The sequence below is a fragment of the Gadus chalcogrammus genome, chromosome 3 (assembly GCF_026213295.1).
Source record: "Gadus chalcogrammus isolate NIFS_2021 chromosome 3, NIFS_Gcha_1.0, whole genome shotgun sequence".
In the NCBI taxonomy this organism is placed as follows: domain Eukaryota; kingdom Metazoa; phylum Chordata; class Actinopteri; order Gadiformes; family Gadidae; genus Gadus; species Gadus chalcogrammus.
Window position 1 is genome coordinate 7309102 of NC_079414.1, and position 25727 is coordinate 7334828.

At 47.0% G+C, this 25727-nt stretch overlaps 2 protein-coding genes across 2 annotated transcripts in view; one reads left to right on the forward strand and one right to left on the reverse strand.

The window, feature by feature from the left end:
- Window positions 1-9178, forward strand: part of LOC130379091 (netrin-1) — a 62223-nt gene extending 53045 nt beyond the window's left edge. The window contains exons 6-7 of the mRNA XM_056585689.1: window positions 4427-4501; window positions 8850-9178. Of these exons, the coding sequence (XP_056441664.1) occupies window positions 4427-4501; window positions 8850-9178 (404 nt within the window). The remainder of the gene's footprint in view (window positions 1-4426; window positions 4502-8849) is intronic.
- Window positions 9179-9604: 426 nt separating this feature from the next.
- Window positions 9605-25727, reverse strand: part of stx8 (syntaxin 8) — a 43015-nt gene continuing 26892 nt past the window's right edge. The window contains exons 7-8 of the mRNA XM_056585691.1: window positions 22139-22240; window positions 9605-13864 (exon numbers count right to left, since the gene is read on the reverse strand). Coding sequence (XP_056441666.1) covers window positions 13800-13864; window positions 22139-22240 — 167 coding nt within the window. The 3' untranslated portion in view covers window positions 9605-13799. The remainder of the gene's footprint in view (window positions 13865-22138; window positions 22241-25727) is intronic.

Below are 25727 nucleotides of genomic sequence, written 5' to 3' on the forward strand. Positions count from 1 at the left end.
GAGGCTGGAATGCGTGGCGAATACCTCCGCTGGCGCGGCCCAGACAAAACACACATTGTGCTGCTGGGTCACGGATGGTGTGAGCCGACACTCCCACGGGGTTATGACAGAGATGTCTGCGTGGCAACGCAATGTGGAGGGGATTAACCACTGGTGACCTGTGATGGCTCGCCCCCCCAGACCCCAAGACCCCCAGACCCCCAGACCCGTCTCTCAGGAGACGTACAGACTGTGAAAGCAACCGATGATGAGGAGGAGGAGGAGGACATGGGGGGGGATGATGATAATGATGATGAGGATGATCGTGGAAGATAACAGGGAGCAGCCATGCCTCTGTGCGTGTGTGGATGTGTGTGCATGTGCATCTGTGTGTGAGTGTGTGTGTGTGTGTGTGTGTGTGCATGCATGCTGGATATGCATGCATATGTGTGTGTGTGTGTGTGTGTGTGTGTGTGTGTGTGTGTGTGTGTGTGTGTGTGTGTGTGTGTGTGTGTGTGTGTGTGTGTGTGTGTGTGTTTGTGTGTAGGTCTCCATGGCTGGAAGTGATCAGATGTTGTGATGGAACTCCTCCCTAGATTTTTGGGGCATGACTGGGATTCCACACACCCTGTTCAGAAGGAGGAGGAGGGCTGCGACTCACACTCATGTCATGCTGGGGTCTTATTACCAAACCGGGTCATAAAACACCAGAAGGAGAGACGAAGTCAGAACGTCCTTGCCATCTTTCTCCTGTTTGTTTTGTTACACCGTCACTGCCAACCGGAGTGCCCACAACCTCTCCAGTGAACAGTGATCCAGTGGGCAGCCCAGTCTGCAGCAGCTGAGCTGAGCCAAAGGGCCTCGTACTGCAGCTATCGGCTCAGGAATCTTAAACAATATCTTGGGCCAGTGAGGGTCTCTGCATGGAGAGAAAACAAACCATACTATACTCACGGACAAAAGCTGAGCGAGCAAGAGGCGGGACTCCCCCCTCCTTCACACAATTTACTATACATATCTCCCCCCCCTCTCTCTCTCTCCATCTCTTTCTAACTTTCCTTCTTCCCAATCTCCCCTCTGTATCTGTCAATCTCTCTCTGGTCTTTATTTCTCTCTCTTAGTCTCTCCCCCCCCTCGTCTCCATTTATTGCCCACTGGCAAAAGAGAATAGAGAGCAAATTAAAGAGAGAGGGGGAAAGAGCAAAGTATTTATATATGGAGGGGTAGGTTGTATTAAGGAGTAAATTAAATATACATATTCAGAGCAACAGAAAGAAGAAATAGGTGTGTCTCTGTATATAACTTAATTTCACGCTTTGTCTAATTCTCTTTCCCTCCCCTCTCTCTCCTCTACCTATCTCTCCCCCTCTGTCTTTCTCTCTCCCCCTCTCTTCTTCTCTCCCCTTCTCTCTTCCCCTCTCCTCTCTCTCCCCCCCATCCTCTCATTCCCTCTCTTCCTCTCCCCCTGTCTCTCTCCTCCTCTCTCTCCCCCTCACTCTTTCTCTCTCCCCCTCTCTCTTTCTCTCTCCCCTTCTCTCTCCCTCTCTCTCCCCCTCTCATCCTCTCACTCCAGCTCTCTGTCTCTCTCCTCCTCTATCTCCCCTCTCCCCCTCTCCCACCCTCTCCCCCTCTCTGTCTCTCTCCCTCTCTCTCCCCCTCTCTGTCTCTATCCCTCTCTCTCCCCCTCTCCCCCCTCTCCCTCCCCCTCTCCCCCCTCTCTGTCTCTCTCTCTGGTGGGCTGGCCTGGGACCAGCTGCAGCACTACAGGCCCATGCTCAGCCAACAGCAGAGCAGGGCACGGCTCCGCTGTACCGGGCAGCACACTGGGCCCTATAATCTAATTACATGCTTTATTTGCCCCAATTTGTTTCTCAAACAGTCTGCTTGAGGGAGGATAATGCCCTCCTCCTGGGGCCCTATTCACACCTCCATGTCCCAGGGAGGTTACGCTGCATCTCTGTCCCATTGTTGGCCCTGTAGCCTGGCCGCTCACACCGGAGCCTGTCTCCGGAGCCCCAGAACCACTCCATAGAAAACCCCTTAGTACAATCTGGGGGAGACTTAGCTTGAGCTAATGATACTCAGCATTTTTGTCCATTAGAGCAGAATCTTTATAAACACTTCAGTTCAGTTTACATTAAGAAACGTCAAAGTGGAGAACTGAGTGGAGTGGTACTTCCTGTGGCGTCACATGCGTGTGTCCACGCCACACCACTTCTGTGGACACCGTCCCTGGTCGAGTGTGCCGGGTCTTTTTCCATCTCTCGGTGGCCGAGCCAGGGAGCTGTCTCAGGAGGAAGTGGTCATCAGCGCTGAGTGGAATCTCAGGATGCCGCTCGCTAATGATGTGAATTAAAAGCCCCCCTTCCCCCTCTTTCTTCTTCTCCTATTTTTTGTCCAAAGAAAGAAAGAGAAGCCTTAACAGGGGGGCGGACACAAAGCGGGCTGGTAACAAACGGCACTCTGAACACGCAGGGTTACAGTGGAGCCCCGATGGGCCCCCGGCCCCCCCCCCCCCGGCCGCGGCCACGCACAATAAGAACATTTGTCCTCGCGGTAGGGGACTGCTCTGTCGCGGGGCGCTCTCAGCGGGGACCGGCCCGGGTGAGGGGGGGGGGGGGGGGACTAATGGGGAATAAGGAGAGCCCAGCAAGAGGAGAGTATCATGACGGAATCAAGGATGCTGGGGAGGGTGGAGGTGGGGTGCGCAGAGGAAACAAAGGTGCCTTTCCATCGATGACAGGGGCGGGGGGGGGGGGGGGGTTTGAGGGGGCTGGGCAGCTCCCGGGCCCTCAACATGGTAATTAGGCCCCCGGGATAGAGACCCGTCACACGGCCGCTGTTCCCCCTGTTCCCCCTGTTCCCTGGGCCATGTAGGGGCAGGGCTCGCGTTCCGCCGCCGCAGTGGTCTTGCGTCTGGCTCCGCGGCAGCGCAGCGGGTCTGCTCCCTGGTCTTGTTATTTGTCTTGTTTGTGTACTCTTCTCGTCGCTGTGTCCTGCCCTTTTGAGGAATCCAATGTCCTCCCCCCGGTCGTGACTCCACCCTCCTCTTCTTCATCCCCGCGCAAGCCAACCATGTCCCCTTGTGCTGTTTCGGGTGCATTTTTTCCTGCCCCGTGGTTTCCCCCGGCAACCTATTCATAGAGGATAAAGAGGAGCGGAGGGCAGGGGGCGAAGATCTGGTCACGGCCACAAGGTTTGCTCATATTCAGGTTGCCTGGAAGTTGCAGTCCCCCTCCAGTGGAACATTGGCCATCTATCCAGTCCGTCTGTCCAGACATCTTTCAGTTCAACTATGAAAAACGGAATATAACAGCAACACATTACGGCTGTTTCCTCCATGCAGACACACACATGTGTGTGCACACACACACACTCGCACACTATTCCTAACTCTTTCATGGATGGGTAATTTTCCCTTCCTTGACCTCTCTCTGTGTGGCAGCGACCCCTCCCCCCTCCTCCCCCCTCCTCCCCCTCGGGTTCACACTGCAATAAATGCATGAGCTTGACATGGTCTTTGGTGGGCCCTTGACGTGAGAGGGAGAGAGGGGGAGAGAGAGAGAGAGAGAGAGAGAGAGAGAGAGAGAGAGAGAGAGAGAGAGAGAGAGGGGGGGAGGGTACCGGGTAGATTGACAAAGTGAGAAAGATATAAGTTGAGAGCGTCAGGTGTGTGTGTGTGTGTGTGTGTGTGTGTGTGTGTGTGTGTGTGTGTGTGTGTGTGTGTGTGTGTGTGTGTGTGTGTGTGTGTGTGTGTGTGTGTGTGTGAGTGTACGTTTTTAATAGAGCAAGCAGGCTCACAGTTTCCCTTTACAAAGGTAGACGTGGTTCGTGTGTGTGTGTGTGTGTGTGTGTGTGTGTGTGTGTGTGTGTGTGTGTGTGTGTGTGTGTGTGTGTGTGTGTGTGTGTGTGTGTGTGTGTGTGTGTGTGTGTGTGTGTGTGTGTGTAAAAAGGGGGTCCGCCACGTTACAGAGGTTAATTAGCGAGGTTCTTCAAGAAGTTATATCTGCTGCCTTCACCGCCTTGACCCCTGGCTGATGCAGAAGAGCCGCTTGCCCATAATGCATTTGGGTTGTAGACGTCAAAGGGGCCATGGGGCGTGAACTCAAATACCGCACGCACGCACACACCCAGACACACACACACACACACACACACACACACACACACACACACACACACACACACACACACACACACACACACACACACACACACACACACACACACACACACACACACACTGCTATTGTGTTCTTTTCTATGCTGCAGCAGTCGTGCCCATTCTCCTGCAGAAGGCTTTTCTGGAGAACACAATGACACCAGACAGGCATATGAAGCACAGAGCTGAAAACCTGCTGTCAAAATCCTTATTGTGTGAGAGCTGTTTTAATAACACAACGTATCTCCCTTCTCCCTCTGCCTCTCTCTTCATCTCTCCTCACAGACTGTGACTCCTACTGCAAGGCGTCTAAAGGCAAACTGAAGATCAACATGAAGAAATACTGCAAGAAGGATTATGGTGAGTTGTACAATGAGCACTGCTCCTATTTATTTTGGTCTAGTTCTTTTGCCTGACACAGGTCGTATCTTTTGGATCCACAATTTTATGGTCCCTCTTTTTTTGAGGACCCCTCCGATCTTAAGCTACAAGGAGAAGAATAACATCAGTGAGTTGATGTTGACCTCAGTTTCAATGCTCACAGGTTGTAGAGAGGAACCCTGTCTAAATGAAAATATAACTAGTTGTTGAAATGGAAACAACTCTATTCCACACACATACAAATAATAATATGTCTCAAACAATTGATAAAAATATTAGTTTGACAGGACAAAATATTAGTTGAGTAATATTAGTTAGTAAACTAGTTTAATGGTAACGGGCTGCGTGAAACAAAGAGTTTTCACACACACGCCATACGTCAACACGCCCGTTCAAAGTATTCAGCCCCATCGCACCCTGCCACAAAAAACATTGGTTTTGTTCATCCTCTTTTTGCTGGATGTTCGTTAGGAAACACCTTTTAAGGTCATCCTCAATTAAAACAAAATGAGCCTGGATGGGGCAGGTCCCACGACGGGGCAGGGCCCACGACGGGGCAGGGCCCACACCCCGCCACCGGGCAGGGGGGCAGGACTGATTGAGACCAGACTCCTGTCCCGTCTCAGCCCCGACACAAAGAATCAAACACACCTCACCCCGGGGAGGGGCAGGGCAGGACACGGCTGGAGAGACAGGCAGAGAGAAGAGCGAGTGAGACAGATACAGGTATTAGGGTGAGGCGGAGGGTCTCTGGGTGGACGGCCCAGCGGGGGTTTCGAAGACCCCGGCGGAGACAGCGGATTCAGTGTGTGACAGTGGTCTCTAAGAGGTCCTCATTCAGGGGTTGTGTGTTATCCCCCGTTGACCCCTGGTGACCCCCAACTGACCTGTCCCATCCCTGCCCACAGCCTGCCACCGTGTGGGTGGTTGTGGAGGTGTGGGTGGTGGTGGTGTTGGGCGGTGGTGTGTAGGCTTAGTATGCATTCCTTTGGCTGACGGTCCGTCCCTCCACTTTAGATGCGTGACCTGTGCTCCCTCCTCTTTCCATCCTGCCCTCCAATCCCCCCCCCCCCCCCCCCCGTTCCTTTCCCAATCCCCCCCATTACATCCTGGTTAGAGGAAGGCTGTTACTTGGACCACCGTAGGAACTGTATCTGTGTGTGTGTGTGTGTGTGTGTGTGTGTGTGTGTGTGTGTGTGTGTGCGTGTGTGTGTGCGTGTGCGTGTGTGTGTGTGTGTGGAAGGCATTGTTCCATGGTTTCCATTTGTTTTGAGGAGGTGTGGATGGATCCTGCCCCAGAGCCAGGCCATGCAGCGCTGTGCCAGCCTTGTGATGTGCTGCAGTGTCTTATACCACAGCATTGTTAAAGACTTGATCCCCATTGGTGGATAACGTTCCAATGGGACACCTCTTTCTTTTAACACTACCTAATCAATGCCCTACAAGTCCTTTCAACATTATTAACAAGGCTCAAATACAACAATCAACCAGCTGTTTCCTTGACAACGCAAAATCAATATACCCAAAGCGGCGAGTGTTTAACATTTCAGCTGATTAAGTCATTAAAAAAAGCAAATCATGTTATTGATGAAAGTCACTAATATTGAATCATAGTTGGTACAAGTGGAATAACCCAGACGGGCTGTCCCCTTAGAAGATAATGTTAATAATGTACTTTGGGGACGGTAAGCACGCATCAGCAGCATCACCACTCTGGTGTACATTGTTTTCCAGTAACAGGACACCCTGTTGTGGTTTATTCCTGACGTGAGGCATAACACTCACTCATACATGCACACACTCAACTGTGTGTATTTCTGGGTTTGCAATGCCACATATCTGAGGATACATAATGAACAATGGTCAGACACCATTTTAAATCCGATTGCTGCCCACGGGCCACGTATGCGACCCATCATTCTAGCAGCGAGACGCATCACTGCAACCACTGCAAACAAACCCGCCAGGCCAACCACAGCGCAGAGGTTTACAGCTCAAACACCACACACTGCGGTCAACAAGACAAACAAAAAGCCCAAAAGGAAAGTCAACTCGGAGGGGGGCGGGGGGGGCTTGATGTCGCGTAAGGAAGCGCCCTACGAGTGGGTCTGACGTGTGTACACACACAAACACACACACACCACACACTTACAGGGAGGTCAAGGGGGGGGGGGACTTTGTGTTGAGCAAATGAACATGATTGACCACCCCCCCCCCCCAGCCAGCATTCCCCTCATGGGTCTCTCTAAAGAGAACAATGGCTGACAGTACGCAGGTCATCATCTACACTCCCTCTCATAGGGGGAGAGGGGACCTGGGGCAATAAGAAGTGACTGTTTACCTGCATGCAACCAAAGCTCAAACCTGATTGGTCCAAACAACTCTTACTACACGCGGTAACCAGAGCGCTTCCAATACTGAGATCTTGTCCCGTTGCCTACAGATTATGCATTTATATGCAGATATGTGTTTATAGAGATGATGGGGTTTGTCAAACACACACACACACAGAGCAGAGCCTTCCGGTGGTGGCAGGTGATGGTCAGGCTGATGGGGACAGAGTTCACCATCAGGTCAAACCCCTCATATAACCAACCAACGGTAGGGTTCGGGTAGTAAACGATGGCCTCTTTACGGCCGTTTCCATGGCAGCGTATACCCAGGAATTGGCGTGTTAATGAATGGAGAGCCATGGCGCGTATTTTTACATTCTCCCTGTTGATCAAATCCAACGGGGATCCAATTTGGACAGGATTTCTATGAAACAATATCTGAACAATATTGAAGAAGGCAAAAGACAGAAGAAGAAGAAGGCTTTCTCAACATAAGTAATAAAAAATAGTACATTCTGTATTATTGTGTTCTAAAGACACAATAATCAGTTTTAAAGGGCAGGTCTCTTTTCAAACACCAAAAGGCATTGCGATGATAAATGACTGAAACTAGGGTACGGAAGATTATCACTGTAGTCTGGTTCATTTGTATTGTATTGAGCATTATTATATAGCATTAGCACGGGGGTGAGCGGTAGGGTTAGTGGATTAGGGTTAACTGTAACTATTAAATAATGCATGAATTAATACCGTAGTTACATTAACACCATTAGCTTAGTTAATAAAACACCATTAGTCAACATTGAATATGTAAATGATTACTATACCATTAGTTAACTGTGAATCAACTGCTAGTTAATGCATATTACCATATTAGCTAGTGTTAATTAATGGTTAATCTATTGAAAGTGTCCCCAATGTCAATTCCAAACACGGAGCCACATGCCGCTCCAGATTCTCGGTTTTCATAGGTTAGAATCCCCAGAGCCCCCCTCCACCCCCGCCTACACCACCCTCCACATCAGAGGAGCCTGCATTGGGAGCCCCATGAATCGGATTCACCCGCACCGTCTCTTGGTCCGCTGAAGGAGGTGAAGGTCCTCTCTGGATGATCACAGAGCGGCTCTCTGCTGAGTTACGGTCCATTTAGCGCATATCTGCAACGTGAGGGATGGGATCCAACACCACCTCATTGTCTCTCTCTCCTTTCTGTCCATTTATCCGGGCCTCCCTCTTCCTGCCGTGTGTCGTGGTAGCCCATTCGTCATTTGGTGTTGGAGTGTGTCCTAATGCTGACCATGAGATAGTTTTATCTCTCTCGCTCGCTCATGTTTAAATGGAAAAATACGCAATCTTGCGTCTTTTCCTTTACGGATGTCAGGGATACGTCTGTCCTCTGGTCATCTCAGAACCATCTTGTTTACTGATATTGCATCACATAATTGTTGTCATTTGTAGTTTTCTCGGGCGTTTTTTCTTTTGTTTCAATGAATGTTACTGGAGGCAGCTCTTCGGTTTGAATCCCCAGAAGGGTTTAATGGAAAAACATAAAACTTTACACAGAGGTTATACTGCAGATCTCGAGGCCCACTATGTGAACTGCATAAGGTGAACATTTCCCCTTTGATCACAGGATATTTTTATTCATTTTGTAACTATAAAGAGGAATTTAGGCATTTTATAAAAATAAAAGTCTAACGGCAACGTAATGTTTTGGGGTAAAGGAGACCAAAGAGGGATGGAAATAGTAAATACAATTCCGCACAGGGACACAATCTGGGACCGAAGGGTGTGAAAGTAGCTTAAAATCACTGTGCCTAAAAAGCACAGTAGGTGCTAAATAATGTATTGTATCACAGTGGAAACACTTCCATTCATGCTCACCCCCCGCCCTCTTTCTCTTTCACTTCCTCTCTCTCTCTCTCTCTCTCTCTCTCTCTCTCTCTCTCTCTCTCTCTCCCTCTCCCTCTCCCTCTCCCTCTCCGACCCTCCAGCCGTCCAGGTGCACATCCTGAAGGCGGACAAAGCGGGCGAGTGGTGGAAGTTCACCGTCAACATCATCTCCGTCTACAAGCAGGGCGAGAGCCGCATCCGCCGCGGCGACCAGACCCTGTGGGTGCGGGCCAAGGACGTGGCCTGCAAGTGTCCAAAGATCAAGCCGGGCAAGAAGTACCTGCTGCTGGGCAACGACGAGGACTCCCCCGGGCAGGGGGGCGTGGTGGCGGACAAGGGCAGCCTGGTCATCCAGTGGCGGGACACGTGGGCGCGCCGGCTCAGGAAGTTCCAGCAGCGCGAAAAGAAAGGCAAATGCAAGAAGCCATGAGGAGGGAGCGGGAGGGGAGTGGGGGGGTTGGGGAGGGGGGCTGGGGGAACACAATGCAGGGTGGGAGGAGACGGAGCCGGGGGGGGGCCTGTAATTGGTCGCATCGATTGGGTTGGGTTGACGAGAGAATGCAAAAAAAGAGAAAAATAAATACAAATAAAGAGAGAGACGCGGAGGAGGCATACGGACTCAAACAGACTGTATATGTTGCTGCTTTTTCGTGTCAAAGCATGAAGAGAATTATTTGGGATGGTTTGTTTTTACTAGTGAACTTGTTTTTGTTTTGAAGGATTTCACCTTGCAGATTTCACCTTTTTTTTTTTTCTCTATTGTTTATTTTGAGATTTGTCTGTTGTGGATTTGCCGAATTTGCACCTATTAACAGTATATAGAGTTCATTGTGTTTATTTTCTTTATATCAGTATGAAATCGTTATTTTTTTATGTTTGAATTGAACGAACGTTTTCTGCTGGTGCAAACGGGACCCTGACTAAGACACATTCAGCCAAACAGTATTTTCCCCGCATGGATTCCCTCTTTCCGAACTAAACAAAGCAGGCCCCTCCACGATCTATATAGCATCAGGAATACTATTTAGTATTCCTAAGAAATAGGAAACAAAAAACGATTAAAAAAAAGAAGAAAGTAAGTAATGTGGATTTCTCCATTAAAAAGTGCCATAAATATTATTTTGTATGCCTTTGAAAAAGCAGAACTCTGTAGCGTCCAGCGAGCTGCTGACTGTTTGTCTCTGCTGCAGGTAGAACCCCAGATGTTCTATAACATTAATTTTTGTTTTTCAGGACAGGTGGGTTTCAGGTCTGGTTTTGGCCTGGGCAAACTTACACCATTTAGTGAGGAGAGGACTGCAGGATAACCATTTAAATCAGTTAATACTCTGTACTCAATAGCTATTCATTTGTACGTAAAGCCCTCTAAATTAGGATATAATTTCCAGTTAACCCACTAGTCCTGTGGTCCTCCATTTTATTGCTGGTTCTGTTTCGTTTTTTTGGGACCCAACCTCTGATTTTAGAACTAGAGAATTTTAGAATAGCTTTGATTGTAGTTGAAAGTCAAGATCTATAAGAATTTTGTCCATTCGTTTTTTTGTGAATAATCCCAGGTACAGAAAAAAGGTGGGCCTCACAAAAATAAAGAATAATGTATTCATAATCTATGTATCCATCATGTAATAATATTTTTATTTGTATTTAATTCATAGAAGTGCCATACACGTTGTTTCTTAATTTAAAAAATAAAAAGGCAAAACAACTACAGTAAGATGGCTCATAATATACCACAAACACGAAAGTGGTTATTTTTTCATCAAGTTGCAGTAAACATCAACAGAGATGTAAAAAAATAACAATGGTACAATGGTAGTTACATACAAGTAATTTATATATTTTTATTATACTTTTGTTTCATAATGTTCAATGCCACATACCAATGCAATTCCATAACTGGGAACGTTCCATTTAATCTGAATAGTTGGATGAGTTTAGTATTTTAAATGGGAGGGAAAGGCTATTGCTGTTTTTTTACTACATCCTGATACAGAGGGCAGTGTGCAAAATAGTGAATATTCCTACCTTTACGCAAACTGCAGTATGTTTAACTTTTCTAAATCACAAAACAAACTTTGAGGCTTTCAGATTTCACTTTACATGTTTACTCCAGTTTCATAGCGTCCCTTGCCATAATCCGAGATAGTAACGAGAAAATCCTGTCCCTTTCATTCGTTATTTGTGTGAATACGATGCATGAAACTGTAAATGCAGGCATGCAAGGCCTCTGAGTCTCCTATTGTGCTGTCAGCTTGATTTTCATTTAAATGCTTATCTAGGTGAGGGAGTGCAAAACTCCTAAGACGATACTGCTGCTTAATTCAAGCCACATTACTTGTATATTGCCAAACATTTTAGTCCGCAACTCCCGTCGTAAAATTACTTTGTTGATTTATTTTTCCAAGTCTAGAGTTTATCTGATAACGAATGATATGAGTGTACCTTTAATTTTAAAAAAGTGCTAGCCTTTTTTACTTTGGGTCGGGGGTTTTACATTTACATTTTAAAAGTGAAGCTAAAGTATTTGTTGGTTGACAATTGTAGCTGAAGTATTCTTCACGCTACAATGCCATGCAATTACAATTGTGTTAAAGCCAATGGTTTCAAAGAGGATTTTACCCCAATTTTCTTGCATAAAAAGAAAAATGTAGCGGGTGATCAAATATTGTAGTTTATAAAATGATAAAAAACCCTTGTCATTCTGTGATTTACTTCAGAATGAAACCAGGTGCGCCTTGTTATATTTTCAAAGTGCACACTTAGAATAAATAGAATAAATCTGAGATTTTTTTGTTTTTAATTGACCAATTCTAAAAAAATTGGGCCATTCAACATTAATGAATTTGTTGGTATTGTCTGGTAAACTCTATGATATCCATACTTTGTTACTATTTACCAACATCAATTTTATATGGAAATATAAAGAATAAATGTTTAGGCACATGGTAATTTGTAATCCAATCTCTTTTTGTTTGTCTCTGTAGGTGTACATTTAGATCGATGTCAAGGACAAGTTTAAAACTCCACTCTTCAAAGCATACTTTGAACTGCACCTCTTTAGCTCTCACAATTGCAATTACTGTTTATGATGTGTACTAATATATTATGGTTATTATTATATATGAATATATTTAATGACACAAGACATTGTGGAATTTGTTATGTCTTTTTTTAACTTTCTTTTGTGATAATTATTTTTTTTACTCATTTGTGTTGTTTAGATAGTTGCCGTACAAGAAGGATATAATCACTACTGAACACACCAACCTGGTAGAACTAAATTCAAACTTTCTGTTGAAATAAACTCTTATGTTGAAATAGTTGTGCCGTCTTCCTTCTGCAACTTGCATACCAACATCGAATGCTATCATCTATCATGTCATATATTTGCAACAGTGTTCATAAAAACATTGATTTCAGAGTTCAAACTGAATATATAATATGAATGTACACATATAATGAATGCCACACAGTGTTCATTTATTCATTGATAATTGTTTATTTTGATTTGTTTGTTGATACAAAAGATTTGTTTGTAGCACACCTATTTATAATTAATAAATTATCTTAATAATGAAGTCAGATAAACAAGTTTTAGTAGCAGGATTTTGCATCAATACAAACCATAAGAAAGGACTATTAAAGGTAAAAAGGAATTTAAAGTTTATAGTGCAAACACTATTATTAACATGCCCTCAGTAACATCCCCTGGCCGTCTTACATCTGTTGTTAGAAAAAAAAATTTAATAGTTAATCAGGGAAGTTAATATATGTAGGTAATATTATCAATCACTGGTCTGTATAAATACTGCTGATCTTCACATAAATGTAACTGAACGGTGTCAGAATTTAGCCGCTTCCTTTTCATTATGACCTCCAACACTAACAAAACTGGGTAAAATGTCATCGTAAATGCGCTCATAACCCTCAATGAAACATACACTAGTGAATCACAGATATGCTAAGAAAAGCAACTGGAAAAGCTTTTGTTTTGTTTTATTAATTACACCTATATGCAACATGTCCATTGGGGTTCGAGTGATTTACATGGAAAGAAAACAAGCGTGTTAGTGGCACGGCCACAGAGTTTGTTTTGGCTCAACACTTTTCTATAAACATTAGAAAAGCCCCAGCGGCAAAAGATAACACTACAGCAGCCAAAGTGATACCAGAGTAAATATAGCGGCCGGGGAAAGAGAGAGAGAGATAGAGAGACTATTGTCATGTATGTATCACAGGTGAGCTTATGCAGTTGAAACGCTGGGAGGTCCTGTCACTGGGACAACACCAGCCCCGGCGGTAAATATAATAAAAACTAACTTCCAAGGTGCATGCAGAAATTACAGTACCAAATGTGCTGAATCCCCAGAGATGCATGTGGGCATATCCTGCTATACCGGGGATACACACTAGTACGATTTTCTGTTGCATTCCTCTCATCCATTCATTGGTCACCACGGCTCTTTGACCAAAACGCATTCATAAAACAACCATAAAAAAACGAAGGCAAAGCTAAATATTAACAATACTACAGTGTGTACAGACATGTTCTCTGCTCCCTCACTACGGAAAACAAAGAGCAGGAGTGGCAAAGACTGTGTGTGTGTGTGTGTGTGTGTGTGTGTGTGTGTGTGTGTGTCTGTGTGTGTGTGTGCGTCTGTGTGTGCGCAAGTGTCTGTGTGTCTCTGTATGTGTGTATCTGGGCCCTTCACTGTGTGTTTATCTGGGCCCTTCACTGTGTGTTTATCTGTGCACACACACACACGCGTGTGTGCGTGCGTGTGCGTGTGTGTGTGTGTGCGCTTGTGTGGGTGTGTCTCTGTGTGCATGTGTATGTCTGTGTGTGTGTCTGTGTGAGCCTGTGTGTGTGTGTGTGTGTGTGTGTGTGTGTGTGTGTGTGTGTGTGTGTGTGTGTGTGTGTGTGTGTGTGTGTGTGTGTGTGTGTGTGTGTGTGTGTGTGTGTGTGTGTGTGTGTGTGTGTTTGCCTGGGTTTAATAGTCAGGATAAAATGGCACCATCCCCTCCGCTCCACCATGAAGGGGGCCCAGAGACTAGATGGGCCACACAGCGACCACCACGATGGCTATCAAGAGAAGGACGATCACCACCAGCATGCCTGGATGGAGGAAGAGGAACAGGTCAGACACCAGCAGCCACACCAAACACAAGCTACCTCAGAGAAGGGAGGGGCACCACTGAACACAAGGTATTTTTAATTGATATGATCGATTTATATTAGAAGGATGAACATGTGGAATAAAATACAATTGTTGGGGTAGAATTGATTCAGAAAATATCTGAATGGCAGATGATGTGACCTCGGACCAAAGTGAGGCTATCTGAAATGTGTAAAGGCTTAGTTATGGTTCCACGTCAACGCAACGCAGTAGCAAGGGCTGTGAGTGGTCCGCTCACTAAAACCTGTTGAGAACCACAACAGGTTCACAACTGCGTCGAAGCGCATGCGTGGTCATTGCGTTGCGTCGACCCATAACCTTAAGGCTGTAACTTTTGTAGCTCTGTGTGCTTCACCAGAGAGTGTGGGCTCTGCACTGTGATTGTAGCGCTGGGTCACCCTCTGAGGCAGTGAAAGTCCGGAGAATAAGAAGGTCTGAGAGGACGATGATCTCACGACGTGAGAGTATTACTAATTTGCTCTTTTGATCCATGTTTAGTCCTCGTCCCTTGAGACGAGCCGCGTGAGTACAGAGCACTCTGAGGACCCCAGAGAAGCCACTTGGGAAAGGTATGGCGTGGAACCCACACCGATCTCTGCTGATTTGCAAATCCCTTGATCTAAACTCCAGCCCAGAGTCCCTGCGCCCTCCCATCACATCCCCCTCCCCCACGCCTGATGACTTAATGCGGGCTACATGCGTCTGACAGCCACCAGGGCTCTGTGGACAGAGATCGCACACCGTGATAGACATGTGGTTCTGATTCCGGGCCCCTGAGTATAATCATTGTTTTCCACCGGTGCTATGGAAGCAGACAAAATGTGCGAAGGCTCGCTCGCACTTCATCAAAAGCGCTCTGCCCCCGGGGGGCCTGAAATATTACAGTTTTTATTGGGAACCCCCCCCCCCCCCTCTCACCATCCACCCAGCCTCCCTTTCTTCACCCTGAAACACACACACACACACACACACACACACACACACACACACACACACACACACACACACACACACACACACACACACACACACACACACACACACACACACACACACACCACTACAGATGTATCATTCAGCCTTCACAAAAAGGCCTCAGTCGTGCTGCAAGCAAAAGTGGTCCAAATTCAAATTCAGACTCTTTTAACAGTGTAAACAGCACAAACCACATGGAACCGGATCTTTCCAACTCTAATTTGGGTCGCTTACATGTGATGTCCTAAATCAGATACAGGTTCAATGTACCTGTATCAGAATTCATGCATTATTTTACATCAGTCCATACCGACATGGTAAACATAAAAAAAGAGGAGTGGGAATAAAAGCTAGAACGATAAAAACAATCAGTCAATGAAAATAACAGTAATGACCGGTTAGAGAATGTTCACACCGTGTCAACACTACTGCACATCAACCCATGAATTAAACCGTAACGCTGACTTCAGTGGCCTCCGTGTTGCTTCCCTGTGTGTGACGTCTTTGTTATTGAACAGCCAAACCAAAAAATTGGATCTGAGCAAAGAAATCAAATTGGATTGGAGGGCCCGCATCCACATAGCTTGGTGTTGGGTGCGCCAGGGTCTTTTATAATGGTTCCCAATGAGGAGAGAGCGTATGAGGCCGCATGCGGCCGCCTTGAGACAGACCACTGCACCCAGTGCCTTTTATGAGAGCGCTACGCTGTTCTTCAGCGGCCAATCCCAGTTGAAAACATCTCAGTGTTCAGAGAGGCTCCGTGTCGGGGGGACACCAATAAAATGGTGTTCTTGCTGTACACATATAAAGCAAAGATAACAAAACGGAAACTACGAGACGCAAGTCTATCACGTTACAGGGGTTGGTGATATGTGAACCAGTGCAGCGTTGGCTGATAGGGGATAGGTGAATCCTTGTGAAGTGTTTTCTTCTCTCACCCAACAAGCGCCTCATCCCAGCGCCATGCCAGCCATCTACTGCCAGAAAAAAACAACACTATTTGGACATGGGCCCTAAGGCTTGCAGTGTGAACGAAGCCAAAATGACAGAGCGAGAGAGCTAGAGAGGGCAAAGGGGTAGGTGTGCCAGAGAGAGAGAGTGAGTGAGAGAGAAAGCGAGGGTGAGCGAGAGAGACAGAGAGAGAGCAAAGGGGTGGGTCATTTTTTGATCCAGGACAAGGATATATTTTCCTTTTTTCCTTCAACTGGGCAGAATTCAAGGTAACCGTCGTCTCTTTGTGAGTGCGTTGCGTACGCTAACATGATATATTGTGTGCCATGCCATACACCATGAGGCTTCGCCACAGCTGGTCCACATTTGAACAGTCCAAGGTGACAGCGCCGGCGGAGGGGGGCCGGGGCGGGGAGGTGGGCGGGTCACGTGAATCGTAAAGATTAACCCGAGCCAAGATGTGGAGGTCTTTCATCTGGTACCTTGTGTGTGTGGACCGCAAACACACCGCACCAGAGCATGGGAGCGCTCCTCATTTTCAGAGCATGCGAGTGCTCATAGTTTCACTTGGTTCCCCATCCCGTCACTGGGACTTTCCTCCATGTGCACTCCCATGCCACCCAGAAAAGCCGGCTGCTTGCACGATTGATCCACATATATAGGATACTTGTGAGTGAGAGAAGCAGTCTGAAATGTCTACAAAGGGGGCTGAGCTATTTGGGGGCCTTCTGCATGGCTCTATGACGGTATAATGGCAAAACCACCAGCAGGACAGCAGTGCACCGCCTTCACACTATATCCATTGAACGATTATTGTGCCTCAAAAAGGGGCGGGAGGGGTGATAAAGTCTTAGTTTGTTTCTTGTCCATCCTGTGATCAAAGCCATTCTTTCCATGATCGTTAGGAGGATTCACCCCATTCACAAGTCCAGCAGACTAGACCATGCTCTGCCTCCTCTTCCCTGCAACAGAATGACCTAGGCTGTGTGGTCAGTGTATTTGATCACCAAATAACAAAGGACTTCCACAAAGGGTAAATTCATGCCTTCCTGTGTATCTCCTCTGCAGTGGATCCCTGTGGTCCTGCAACGGAGAGATGACTTCATACAACATGATGTCGTTGGTGCTGTCAACACAGAGCAGTTATTAAGTTCGGGCCCCTCTGGAGGGTTCCCTCAGTGTAGCGTGGGGCTGGGTGCACCTCATTTTATATTTATTGTTCATCTCCTTCCCTTTCGGTCCCTCTATAGGCTTCAAGGGTAAGGAGGGGTACAGAATATTGGTCTTTGCTCATAGTTTGTATTTCGTATATTTAATGCAACGCAGAAATACAATTGTGGTGCGGTACATCAACGATGAAAAACTTCAAACGGATAGTTTTATGAGAACAGGAATTCTCCGGATGCAACCTCTTCTCGTAATCTCTTGCAGATGTGAGTCTGATGTAAAGGTCAGAACTGGAAAGATATGCTCAAATAGAGGATGACCCTTTACACACTCCAAAGCCAATCCACATTTGCAAAAGAAAACAAAATCTAAAACAGGATTCGGCGTGAACATTGGAACGGACGGTCGACTGAAGATTAAGATATCAAACTTCAAGCTTCGCCAAACAGTTGTCAGCAACTCAATCTGAAGAGCTGTCTAACTTAGAGAGGACACACATACACACACACACACACACACACACACACACACACACACACACACACACACACACACACACAGACACCCACACCCACGCAGACACACATGTGATGCGGCGGCGGGCCTTTCACGCCCTCTCATGTCACATAACAACGCCTAATGGAACAACATCAGTGGAATCCCGGTGACCCTCGCCCTTCCCTCTCTCTTTTGACTGTCACCGTCTGACCAAGTAACCAAATAAGCCCCCCCTGACCCTCCAAAGGCCCCTGAGGAGACTAATGACAACGATGGCGTTTGCTTGCCAAACAGATTAGTGCCTGGTGGTGTCACTGATGCGCGGGGGGGGCGGGGCTGGAGGGCGTCAGCCCCGTCACACTGACCACCCAGGAGCCCCCGCAGACCAGAGGCAGACCAGAGGCCGGCTCCGTCGCATCCCGGCTCGTCTCCGACACATTGCTCAGGACAAATCGTAGCCAGATGGAATAATTGGCCAGAGGAGGGTAGGGGGGGCCGAGGTGAGACTCTGGGCCAACCCACCCAGACCATCCCATTACCGCTGGCTGGTGCTTTGTGCTTACGGTTCACAGACCGCGTTCGGTCCACAAAAGACGTACATGATCTCTGACATGGAGGAAGGGGTGGTCGGGGGGGGCGGGGAGCGCCAACGTTTTACGCTAATAAGGTTACACTGGCGCCCCCCCCGTTTGGCTCCAGCTAATTGGTTAGAATTCTGGAGAAAGTTATTCAAGACTGTGAGCCATGATGATTGTCCTAATTTCCCGCCAAAGTGTGTATAAAGTTTGGTATGAGAAGTGGGTCGCCATGCAGAGTTACAACACTGAACCTGCATATATTAACGCTATTCTTCATTGAAGGTCGTGACTTTCTGAATAGATCCCAGACACAGACATGACATGCAATGAATTAATCTTCCAAAATTAAGTTAAGCCCCGAAAACTGTCAAATACTAACCCACATCCACCGTCGCTTGAGGCATGGCCTCTTGTCCAAACAGTTCAAGCCCACTTGAGATGTGTGCCACCTGCGAGATTCAGTGTGCTAGAGATGTGGAACCCACAGGATTGAGGATTAGCTCAGAACAACAAGGAGGGATTCCTGAGGCCCTGATCTTTCCTCCTGAAAGGCCTAAGCTCTGGGAAACTCACACCGATCGGACCAATCACACCGCAGAGCGCCCAGCGCTTGGTGCTGTGAACTAAGCCGATGCTTGAATCCAACCAAAACCAATGACTTTGCTCCTCAGTTTCAACTTACATGAGCTAATGGAGTTGGAAGGAACTCCGAGAGAGGCTTAGCTCTCTTAAGTGACAGATTGGAGTGTCTAGCTTTGGGATCAAGGGTTAACGAAAAAACGTTGGGATGAATCCCGTGGGGTTAATCTAGAATGGACACAAACAGTGCTAAATATCTGCACAGATGATCAAACCAACTCCAAACTCTAGGCACTTTTTTCTACTTGTAAAGCTGAATTACCGTGTGTATAGACAGCGAACGGGTAGTTTACTCAAACATTTTCCAAAAGGTCTCAGGGCATGCAAAGCGATGTTATATTTTCATTCCAATACCCTGAGTGTGGAACAGCCTCATTAGAGTTTAATCTGATCCAAGAGCAGCGTGCATACCATCGACAGATGGCTTTACTTATGCTTTTTTGGTTCCACGTGACAGTATTCTCCCCTGACATTGGTCAAGATCAGAATGTCACAGGGACTATGTTGATGTGCTTTAAGAGGAGAGGAGTAGGAGTCCACAATCCATCTTTTGGCCTCTTTGCCCATGCAAATACCTTGTGCAAGTTTTTTTGTAATAAGACTTGCATTATTTGGTTTCACATCAGGGTTTCTGCAACTATTGTTGTTCGTTGCCTCAAATGATTAATCAATATGTCATTGATTAATAGTTACATTTCCAAACCTCACTCTTTGCACCAAAAACGTTCCATCTATCGACACACATCAGATTTTCCTATGCCCGTACGCGACGGCCAGATGTGAATCTTCTCCTTACGCTCCACATGTAGGCACTTGACAACCGGGATGCACGTCCGCTAAAGAGAATGCTACCCAGAAGCTATTCAAAGTATGTCCAGTCCTGTCAGAGACGGCCGCACCCGTCTGCAACGTCTCTCCCCAGGAGACAAAACACCAAACGGCGGCGTTGCATGAACAGGGGTCTGGAAAATAAATAAAGAGCCTTAAAGCTCAGGCCTTGTAATCACTCTGCCATGAAGAAAGAGAGGAAGCCCTCCAAGAGATTTGTGGCATGTTGTATTTTCAATTCCTCCACACAAAGACAAGTGTCAAACACACACACAGCAGAGAGCAGGGGGATGACAGCGAGGAATGAAAAAAAAAATAAAGGGGGGGGGGGGGAAATGAAAGAAAAGAGCAGAGGTCACAATGGGAAAGATCTTAGGGAACGGAGAAATTTCCTTGAACACAAAAAACCCAGAGACAGAAATGCACACATCCTACACATACATTCATGCACAAATGCACAGAAATACATAAACAAGCGGAGAACCATGCACCCATATACACACAGGCAGTTACAAACACAAGCATACTAACACACAACACCAGTCCCCCACGCACACCTACACACTAATTCATTGACTCCTGCCTGCTATCACACCCAAATGTATACCACCAACTCTACTGCATACCATGAACAGAGAATGTGGGTGAAAAGTGGGAGATGGGGAGGGTGGGAGGGGGGGAGAAGAAAGAAAGACAAACAACAAGCCAAACAAAACAAAAGGAAAGAATCCTGATGGAACCACAATGTGTGCTTAAACACCGAGCTCTGGGATCCTCAAACAAACCCACGCTCGGCACCATGGAGATAAGGCCAACAGAGTGAAGCATTCTGGGGCCTGACCCTCACTCTGTCCCCAGCACCCCGGTCCCCGGCTGCCTCTTAGCCAGCCATCGCCAGGCGCAACAATGCAGACCTGTTTCCAGAGCCCTGTGACGTTCAAACAGGCAGGAGGAGCCTTGGCTTTGGCCAAAGAACCAGACCCTACAGCATTCCATGATCTGCTCGAGTCAATCAAGCGGCCACTCACGGCAGATCCCCCTTTTCTCTACCCTAGAGCCATGCCTGTTGACATGAGAGAGAGGAGACGACCAAACAGCAATTAAACAATCAAGGGGCACCGGCAAGGGAGGGCCGCTCCTTTACCAAGTCTTTTTATAGTGGACTCAAAGCAACTCCATCAAAGTCTGGATCTGAGCGGGGAGCTGCGAGGCCATCGACTTAAGACCCGACTTACAGCTTTCATAGGGTCCTTAAAATGGATATCTGGTTGGCGGGGGGTCTGTGTGTGGGTTTCTTAAAGAAACCCTGAGAAGTCCCGATGGGGAGGGGGGGGCTGGAGGGGATGATTGGCGTATCTAGCACGAGAGCCCGTCTGGAAGCCAAAAGAGCCATGTTAGCGGGCGTGAGGGAAAGGGGCCGTGCCATTATTCAGCCCAGCCCGCCGTGCCAGCAGCGCCTGCCACCATCGCCGCTGCCCTGCTGCAGCCTCGTGGAGCAGAGAGTCGCTCTCAACGTGCCACCGGGCAGATGGTCCTGCTCATGGGTATAAATTTGGGATGAGAGAGATTTCTCGGTAATGTTAGATGCTGCTGTTTTATTTATTTACTTTATTTAAAAAAAGTCATTGCCATTGGTTATCTTTCATGGTTAATTATCTAAAATATTTTTCAAGGGAACCTGCGTGATCATCTGTGCAGAATATTAACCCTGTAGAATGAACAATCTCGACATTTTCTCTCATTCGGAAATGTTAGGGAGGCGAGGTGAAATGCCAGGGTGTCTTCGTTTGGCTAAACCTAGCTCACGGTTGCGGCAAAAATTAGAAGTCACGTCTGGTTTGTATCATATCATGAAAAGGTGCATAACATGTTGGTCACCATGTATGCTTAATGTCATTAATTACCGGTAATGCAGCATCAATTTGATCGCTAGTCGCAATGCTAGCCACGATGGCAACGCTAAATATAGTAAAACCACAATAAGCTTTTAACAATCTGGACTTATAACTGCCTCAAATCTTGTGTTTAGGGGAGCATCTCGGAAGGGAGTTTGTATTGGGGTTATCCTCTATTTATAGTATCTCTATTTATTTATTTTTATTTTTTATTTACTCTTATCTTTTTCAGTACTTATTATTCAATACTTCCTTATTGTTTATTGTTTACTGTTTATTGTTTGTTAAGATCGTGCGCAACAAATACGACTACCAAGAAAAATTCCTAATATGTGTAAATGTATTTGGCAACAAACCTTTTCTGATTCTGATTCTGATCCTCAAAATTAAAAATGTATTATAAAACCTGTGTTCCTGTGGATGTTGATGCCAGGGACCTTGAATGTGTAAGAGTAGTCAACTATTTGTATCTAATTGTTCAAATTGTATACATTCAAATGTGTGTCTCACACTTAAGTGATATTTACAACCTTGTTGTCTGACATTGCCAATTGGTCTCTGTAGCACTCTCTTTAGAAATGATGTTCAGCTGAGAACTGCTATACCATTCATACTGGTAATATCACCTACACTTTGGCCATATTCAATGCAGGTAGCACTAGGTCTGCTGACAATAGCTCACCACAGGACGCAGACTTGGTCTCCACCAGCTTCACCCTCCGCGTCTCATTGCGAATCCGGTCGTCAGTCTTATCGACCAAATGGGAGAGGTCATCAATGATTTCTGGGAGAGAGACAGAGAGAAAGAGAGAGAGACAGAGAGACAAAGAGAGAGAGCGCAAAATATCAATTTCAATATATCAATATCATTTAGTTGGCACACATCAAGGTTATGTTCAATTATACAATGCCATTTTTGCGATTATCAGCCATTTCCTAAACTCGCAGATTGTATAAATAAACACTCCTTGTCTTTTCATTACATTAAAGACCTCCCAATATGCGAGGGCATATAAAACCGGAGAAGAGGCTTCCTCTGAAAGGAAATTACATCAGGGAACAACAGATTCAAAAAAGCGCCGGCCGGCCACACAAGAGATAGGGCCTGGCCCTCTGGAAACACTCATCTCGCGCTCACATGGTTTCACCGCTTCCTCATTGATTCTGGATCTAATCAGGTCCCCATACGCTCCTTTTTAATACCCCCAAAGTATCAGGGCCAGACACTGGGGACTGGGAGTCCTTCATTGGGAGTAGGAGTGGGGGGGAGAGAGAATATATATATTTATATATATATATATATATATATATATATATATATATATATATACTCTGTGTGTATGTGTATGTGTGTGTGTGTGTGTGTGTGTGTGTGTGTCTGTGTGTGTCTGTGTGTGTGTGTGTGTGTGTGTGTGTGTGTGTGTGTGTTTCTGTGAGATGCAGGGAACTTCAGTTTGGGTGGTTGTTGAACTTCCATAAGGCCTCCCAGCCCTATGGAATGTCATATGCAGCCGATGTGTCGACAGGACAACTCCAGAACCGATAACTACTGAGCTCTTTCCAGATTGGGGATGTCTTGAGCCTTGGCATCCAAACCACAGGACTTATTTCAACTCTCATTAGTCATCCTGTGTTGGACGTTGGTAGATGTAACGTCATTGTGAATCACAGTGGAACCCGAGACAAATTAAAGCATTGATGGTCTTAAATGGGTGATCATCTTTCAAATGTAATATGTGACCGAGAGAAAGTGACAAAGCAAAGAGAGTGTGTGTGTGTGTGTGTGTGTGTGTGTGTGTGTGTGTGTGTGTGTGTGTGTGTTAGTTAAGAAAGCATGTGGAGAAAGGAACAGACTTACACAACACCCACCCAATATGACACACACTGCAAGAAATATACACAAGAGTAAAAAACTGTCAAAACAGCACGGCTCATTACTTCTGTTATATATTAGGGTTGTTGTTCTACATTACGAAACCCAACTTAATTGAGCGTTTAGTCTTTGTTATTTGTGTCTGTCGATCTGCAAGCCTGGTGGCGCAGTTGTTGACTGGTCCTGTCCAGCAGCCTTCCAGAATAATAAAAAGAGGCACGGCAGCCACTCCAAAAGGAAAAAGGAGACGTGGTTGGAGGGTGAGTGAGGGGGTGAGTCAGGCACCACATAAAACCACTAGAAGAGACAAAAAACGGGGGGTTTTGGTATAAAAACTGTGTGAATGACTGTTTAACAGGTACAGGAAGCCACACTCAACACGGACCTCAGTACGCCAATCCAAACAAGCCCTTCTGTTCAGCGAGGGAGAGGCCTCTCACTGGCCACGCCGTGACCAGAGGAATCTTCAGGGATGTTTTAATCACGCTGTGAGAGCCTTCTTTCCTCTCCTGTTGGAACAAGCCGACGTCAGACCGGCCTATTCCCAGGGCTCGTCGTCCCGAGGTCATCCCTGGCATTTGTCTTGTTCCGCTCCCCTCCCCAGAACAGGTCGCTGCCTGGGGAGTCTGGGGAGAGAACACGTCTCTGAACGCAAGCCCATCAGCGGGCTGACAGCGGGGCCGGCTCTACGCTGACGGGCGGCTGATTAAGCGCTGTGGATAATTGGAGGCAGGGAGAGGAAGTGGTGTCAGGGGGAGAGGAGGGGAATCAGAATCTCCCGAGACATCCACAACATCATCAGCATCGCAGGCTTCATCAGGCAGCGATTCTACGGAGGAAGCGACTCTTCCGTTTGCCGGCAGGGCAAAGGGGGGGGCCCCGAGACGGTCGTCCTGGTCACGACAGGAAGTCTGGGATCCGCCGGAGCACCGACTTCTTCCTGCCACTGAGATAAGGACGTGTCATCGCTTAAACCGTCAGCGGCGTGTTGCTAGGAGCAGTCAGTGACCGCTGCCCCTCCACCGCGGTACGCCTATGTGCTAACTGCTTTCACACGCAGGGCGAGTGGACTAGCTTCCCCCCCGGCACTCGCTAACGAGACATGGCGCTAACGTCATAATTCCCAATTTCCTATTGTTACCCTCTGCTGCCATGGGAGACAGCTGCTGGCCTCGGCCTGAGATCAGTCTGTCATCCACATCACAATGCCGGCCCTGTTTCGGGCTAGCACTGTTTATTTAAAATGCTATTACACTGAGTACATCGCCGAAGCAGCAACGTGGGAGAAGGAAGCGGCGTGAACGCAGGCACGCACACACACACACAAACACACACACACACACCAACTCAGAGTCACACACTGATCATTTGTTCTGCTTTCGATTGGTGTCGCGCTGCCCTGCAACTGACAAGCTGGACACTAGTGGAAAGATTAATCCATCACAAACTCATAATGGACGGTTTCAAATTCTTGAGCAGGTGCCTCGATTAAACACAAAATGGGGTTTTCTATGTGTGCGTGTGTGTGTTGGTGAGCACCGCCGGGCCAACCCCAGACACACAGTGGGTATACATCAGGGATCCCCAGGTGTCCAGCTACTCCGTGGAGTTGAGGCCTAAAGTCAATGCGAAGTCCAGCCACGACCGCCTGTTTGTGAAGCGCTAGCGGAAGGAACTACCACCTAGTTCCTCTAATGGCCAATAGGTGGTTTGCGCTGGTTGGACACAGACAAACATCTCGTCGATGGTAAAAATGGGGTGTGTGAAACCCACAACAGCTTAATTATACTAGGTTACCAGATAGACATCACGTTGTGTACTGTGTGCAGCACGGGCGATCTGATAAGCCATGTATCCAGCTGTCCATTACGACATGTTTTTGATCTGTGCAAGAAAAATCCCATCTAAATAACATGTTGCGACCAGCCCTCAGTTTCAGAAGAACACTGAACGCTGTACTACTTCTCGTGTTATGACGGACCCCCCTTTTACTGAGAATGGTTTAGCTTTATGCAATCGCAGGTCAGCCCGGACAGCATAGCGACCAATGGGATAGAGATGATCACCTGGCGAGTCTCCAGTCTGCAACACAGCTACGCCATTTCAGCCTCCGGTCCGTCACATCGGCCTGGGACCAGCGCACTAAGACCCCGTGCGCAACCATCCCACAGCCGAGGTCAGTCCATTTACACCCAGTGACTGGCACCACTGGGAAACGCTCGGGTTCAGACCAGTGCCTCAGGTAGAAAGAGTAACGGAGAAAGGTGTGTGTGGTGGGCCGTCGTTTGGCAGAGCAGCAAGCCAGGGGGAACTCTATCGTGACAAGGAGTGTAGTGTGTATCCTTGGTCTTTAGAATGACTTGAATGACCCCCCCCCATTTCACTGCAATATGGATTA